The following is a 6,007-nucleotide window of genomic DNA, read 5'->3' on the forward strand; positions in this document are numbered from 1 at the left end:
AGCTGCCCCTTTCATCCTCTTTTCATTATTGTTTCATTTATTTAATCAACTGTTTATATTCGTGTCCTCTTCTGTCCCAAATTACCTCACTCATCTGGTATAATGTTCTTCTTTCTGTATTGTAGATTGTTTTTTTTCTTTCAGATATCCAAACTGCTACCCTACCATTTTAAGGTCTTTCCACAAAGACACACAAGAAGACCATTAATGTCACTGATTTTGTGATCATGTAAGTTCACAAATCTCCTAACATCTCCAAAAGGTTTAGCCTTCAACTTGATCTGTGAAATAAACAGAAGAAGATGGAAAGCAATGTAAAAAACAAAAAGGTAAAAATTATAATGTTTAGCTAAAATAAGACACATGAAAACACAACTAATTGTATGACATTGTTTACCGACTCATTTGGTTTTTTGGTTGAACCTTTGCAAATACACAAAAGTAGATTTTCATTTCTACCTTGCTGTTTAATGAAAGCGCTGGAAACACTGGACAATCCTTCACAAAATGGTTTTAATATTCACCTTATTTCCCCTCTTTTCTCCCAGTCTCTCCCTTTAGTCCAACCTATCTCCCCTCCTCACCAATTAAACTTCCTTTTCCACTCATGTGTCCCTCTTTCCCTCAGGATAGAGTACACTTTCACAGCGGTAGTAAGAGAGAGAGTAGTTACGGCTGTAGCAGTCAGCTGGCTGTTGGCATGTAGCCTCCCTAAACCCCTCACACAATAAACACTTTTCCTATGACTGTAGCCCACATACACACACACACACACACACACACACACACACACCAACACGCTTTGTAGCCACATCTGTTCTCATGGAGTAGGGTTTTCATGTACATCTGGACTGGGTCATTCCTTGTGTTCGTGTGTGTGCGCGCGTGTGTGTGTTGGGATATGTAGTGAGTAAGCGGATGGGTCTTACTCTCATCATTCAGGAACCCTTCAGTCATTGTCCCTCTCTCATGTTTGTGCACATGAATGTGAATGGTTAACTTTCAGTAAGCGTATATGGACGTGGGGACCTCTGAGCATTTTGTGTGAGAATGTGAAAATCTAGTAGCTGTTTCCTGGCTTGATTTGGATGGACAAAGGCTGATTTTCCACCTGAACTTTCTCCTAAGAAGAGAGAGAAGACTTATGAGAAGAACTGAAAAGCAGGGAAACTTTTAGTTTGAGACAGGATCATTTTTTGAGTCAATCCATGGTGTAAGGAATTTTAGTTCAAAACACTAATTTGCTATGTTTAAGTGTATATGTGGTGCTTAGTGTTAGTTAAGGACGTATGAAAGTTAACTAAGTGTAACTTCACTACCTAGTAAAACATTTTTTTGAGAGGTAGAAAGGTGAAGTCATGGCCCATGCTGCGGCCCACCTGAAGAAAGCTCGAGAGTTCGAGCAAACTGTCGAGTACAGAGCTCTACAGAAAGCCAGGGAGAGGAGGAGACGGCAGCACGAGAGAGCCGAGCGAAAGCGGCAGGTAAAACACACAATCCTCTGACGAAGTCTTATCCTCAAGTTTGATTCATGTTACCATTTTGATTTCACCAACACATGCCTCCATGGGTTTAAGGGTATACTGTTAGTGTCGGTGTTAGGACATTGTGTGTGAGAGTGGGTTGTGGGGGTTGTACAGATGTGTATGTGGTTGACCGGTTACAGTGTGCTGTGGTTTGCTGTCCTGCTGTCCTCTCAGATGATTTATCGTGTAGGGTGAGGGAGATAGATGATGGTGGAATAGATGACAGATGTGAGAAAAGCTCAAGCTCAGAGTGAGGTCACATGCTGATGGTACCAGACGTTGTATGGGGCAACCTTTTGGTGATATTTAAAATGAAAGAATATGTTGGATATGAAGTACAAATATATGGAGAACGAAAAAGAGTGGAGTCAAAAAATACCTGACAGAACAGATGCTTCTACAGTATTTTAAACAATCCAGCTGTTTACAAAGGCATTATAACTGCTTGTGTTTCACTCATGCTGGAAGATGAGGCTGAAATGCCTCCTGTGTGACACTTGGTTGAACTGGTGATGTAGATTAAATAATTATTTTTTTGTGAACTGTTAGTAGTAGTTTATACAATAAATGACTTCTGAATACACTAAGTGGCACACACTCAGGTTACCTTATTTGGATCAAACCTGTTTGACAGCTCTTGTTCTCATCAAATTAATATCGTGTGAGTATACTTGGTATGATAATGCAGGCCTTGACAGTGGTTTTAAATAACCGTAAGTGGCCTTGTGTGCACATAAATGCAGCTGCTAATGAGATGTTTATGATACTGAGTAGAGTTTTGATGTTCCTCCAGTGTAAGTACACTTGGACAAAGTACTGTATAGTGTATAATCCAGTACATGATGAACTGCAGGTCAAATCCTGTACAGATAGAGAGATTACAGCTGGTTCTCAATCAATCCAATCTGTGCTTGTGTGGGGGTTTGCTTGGCATGGAGACGAATGAGAGACATACTGAAACATAGACAGACAGTACTGACAGTGCCTTCTGTGTACTACTGCATTCAGTGTAATGTTTCTGGTTTTGTTACTTGTTTGCAAGTCTGTTATGATGTGCATTTGTAATTACAGTCTGAAGAGACATATAAACTTGTTATCCAAAGTTTGAACCAGTATCTGGGATATTCTGCAACCATGGCTGTAAAAGCATGTGCTGCTTTCTGAATGATGAACAATGTGTTTTGCGTAAGGTTACAGAAATTTGAGTGCTGTGTTAAGGCTCAACTATCATCCCACCATGACCCCCGGCGTTCCTGGAGAGCACCGCAGGCCATGCGGTCTCCAGCTTGACTCCAACCCAGCTGTCACGCACCCCACCCTGGGTACACACAGCAAGGGGTTGTGGTCTTCACTGGAGAGAGGGTCTGGAAAGGTAAAAATAGCCAAGGCGGGAGAGACAGTGAGGGTTTAGTGTTTATGGCTGCAGTTGTTATCCTACAGAGAGAGAGGAGAGGTATAGGAGGAGTAGGCATGACTGGGCCTTGGCTAGACTCAGTGCACACCCTAAGGCAGAGGTATCCAAAACTGGATGAAGAGAAGACTGGGATAAAAGGGCACAGAGAGGGGAAAAGTTGTGGTATTAGTAACGTAAGTGAAATTTAATGGATTGTAAGATTGACTGATGCAGGCAAGCAACAGGAAAGTGCGCCGGAGAGGCTTTTAACCTAAGGACGCAAAGTGAGAAACTGCAAGGAGTGGACTTTGGTGGAGCATATGATAATAGCAAACAGTAAGTGAAGTGAAGTGAGTGAGGAAAGGCCACAGTTTTCAGCTTGGGGAATTATTATCTGATTTGGATGGTAACCATGGGCAATGCAGCATCATGTAAGGCCTGTGGATCAGATAAAGCTTTAAAGAGCAGTGGGAGTGACAAAGATTCAAACCATCACACGGACTACTACGGAGCAGCTGACTCTGGATCTGACGTTGATGATTCACTGGTAAGAGGTGGACAGAAACACGGTTCATCAGCTTTTCTGTTACATATGTTGCACTGAAGAAGTGCTCTTTTCTGCGGGGGTGTGTGTGTGTGTGAGACGTCTGACCCTTGACCTTACACATGGTTGTGGCCTCATCCCAGACATGCAATGGGGAGTTTAATTGTGCTGACCTCACAAGTTAACACCCAGGGGTGTTTGACTGACGTGTTACTGTCCCACTAAAGAGGTTAAAACCTTGTCAACACTCTTTCAGATTAGTATAGACAGTATTCTTTTGTAAGAGTAGTGTGGCATTCATGTGGCACAATAAAAGCTCCAGACATTTTTTTATGTGCATTTTTCTCAATTTTCTGACATTTTTACCAAACAAATAGTTGAATAATCAAATAATTGATTGATAATGATTAATATATCAACAGACTTTATATTGTAAATTTTGAAATATTTTTGGACCCTTATAGCTTTGATAATAAGGTTCAACTGTAAAACATCCTCCCTGAGAACACTCTGTGAGGAGTTCAGTGAACTTTAAAGTCAACTTTAAATTCAGTGGATAGCCTACATAAATGCAGCAAAATGTGTGTTTGTGTGTGTGTGTGTGTGTGTGTGTGTTTGTTGCAGCTGCTTGTGCAGTCTTGATAGCTGGTGGTTAAATTTAGAATAGCCTACTCAGACGAACTATTGATACAAGCCGGAAGTCTGACCTCCATAAAACGATAAAACCCTCTCTGAACCCTCTGCATCAGCCTTTTATATCAGATAAACTCCCATCATGCACAGCAATAACAAGCCACATCCATCATTCTAAACTGACTTAATTTTTTAATGCAGATTTGAGCATAAACAGAACTAAGAGATGAATCATGTCTGTAAAAACGTTGGAAACTACATGGTCTGAAATATTTTTTTGTATTTGTGTGTGCGCGTATATGCAATATATTTTGTATAATAAATAGAGTCTGGCCTAAATATATGTTCTTTAACTAATCCTTACTTTTACCTTTATAAGTATTCTACCTGTACCAGGAATACCAAAAAAAGAGACCTTAAGAGACTTAATGAAACCGAAACACTAAAAACATACCTGTATTGCTGTTCCTAATATTACTTCCTTTCTGTCTTCATCTGTTTAGTCCGACAGTAACACCAGTTTCCTGCGGGCTGCCAGAGCCGGGAACATAGACAAAGTCCTCGATTTCCTGAAAAATGGAGTAGACATCACCACCTGTAACCAGGTAAGAAGTATTTACATGCTTTTGGATAACTGGGTTTTTGTTATGAGGTCTTGATTCAGATTATAATATTGACTGCTTAATTTTGTAGTTGCATCCAACTAAACATTTATGAAACACCTCTAGGATTCAGTTAAGTTGCGGATGAGAATACTATGTTAACTATCAAAGCAGAGTAATCGATTTCCAATTTTATCTGGCAAGTGTTGACTCATTTTGAACATTATATATGTTGGTTATTTGCATCTTGTAAATATCCACAGGCTTAGAAACCAAACGCATTAGAGGACAATGCAGGGTCATGGAAGGAATTAGTCTTAAATCTTGAGACTTAAAGACATATAGTATTAGTGGTACTTATTTTTTTATTTATTGTGCTGTCTTCAGTTGTAGTTTAGATCTTGTTGGCAAAATTATGCCATTTTTTTTAAAGGAAAACAAGCATTTTTATAGGTAAGTAAATCAAGATTTTGTTTTATTTAAGATAAAAATGTTTCTCATGTCTATACAACATATACTAGTTTACTTTATGTTTTTTACAGTTTTGAATATTAATTACAACCACATCCATTCAGAATTGGCACACCAGAAATGTTTGCTTAAATCTGCTGTTTAATGCTAGTAACATACGTCACATACATTACGTGCTACTGTGACAATAGTAGGTCAAAGCTGTTAACTGCTACTGTGTCAGACCTGCTGAAGCTCACCTTCAGGCTGCTGTGTCACGGTGGCATCACACAACTGAGCTAGGTCAACGCATACCATAACCTGGCAGGTTATGGTATGTGCGCTATCTCACATCATAATAACCACATCTACAATTAGTGCCCTCCTCTTCCCTCCTCCACACCCATTATTTCCTCCAGTCTCAGCTATATTTGAGGGGTCTGTGTCCCTCTCACAGCTGTTCTTACCCCTCATAGCCACCCTCACCCACATTCCACTAACGAAGAAGGATTGGGGAGGGTGCAAAATACTTCCCCCTAGATCTCTGTTCACCCTCCCCCTGTCCTGTCAATGTTAACATGACTTACAGTAGTCACAAGGTAGCTTAAGGGAGCATGGGGAGTGTGGCCATGTGAGTGTGTGATGTGTGTGGCCATGCATATAATCAGATACTCATATTTTGTTCTGTCTCATTGTTGTAATTTTCCAGCAATTTATTAGCAGCTATTTATACACTGGGCTGTAATTGGTTGGCAGACAGGAAGTGGCCACTGCCCACCCATAGCTCTATTATTTGTTGTCATGGGCACTATGGGTTTTGTTTTGTCCACCAAGAGGGAAGCCACACACACACACACAC

The 6,007-nt window shown here is 40.4% G+C and overlaps 1 protein-coding gene across 1 annotated transcript in view; it reads left to right on the top strand.

Annotated features, from left to right (window-relative positions):
- ank2a (ankyrin 2a, neuronal) overlaps positions 1–6,007 on the top strand; it is a 63,065-nt gene that overhangs the window by 11,897 nt on the left and 45,161 nt on the right. The window contains exon 2 of the mRNA XM_035659727.1: positions 4,600–4,701. Within this exon, the coding sequence (XP_035515620.1) occupies positions 4,600–4,701 (102 nt within the window). The remainder of the gene's footprint in view (positions 1–4,599; positions 4,702–6,007) is intronic.

This window comes from Morone saxatilis, unplaced genomic scaffold, assembly GCF_004916995.1.
Source record: "Morone saxatilis isolate NCDOM2014 unplaced genomic scaffold, NCSU_SB_2.0 Contig17, whole genome shotgun sequence".
NCBI classification, from domain to species: Eukaryota; Metazoa; Chordata; class Actinopteri; family Moronidae; genus Morone; species Morone saxatilis.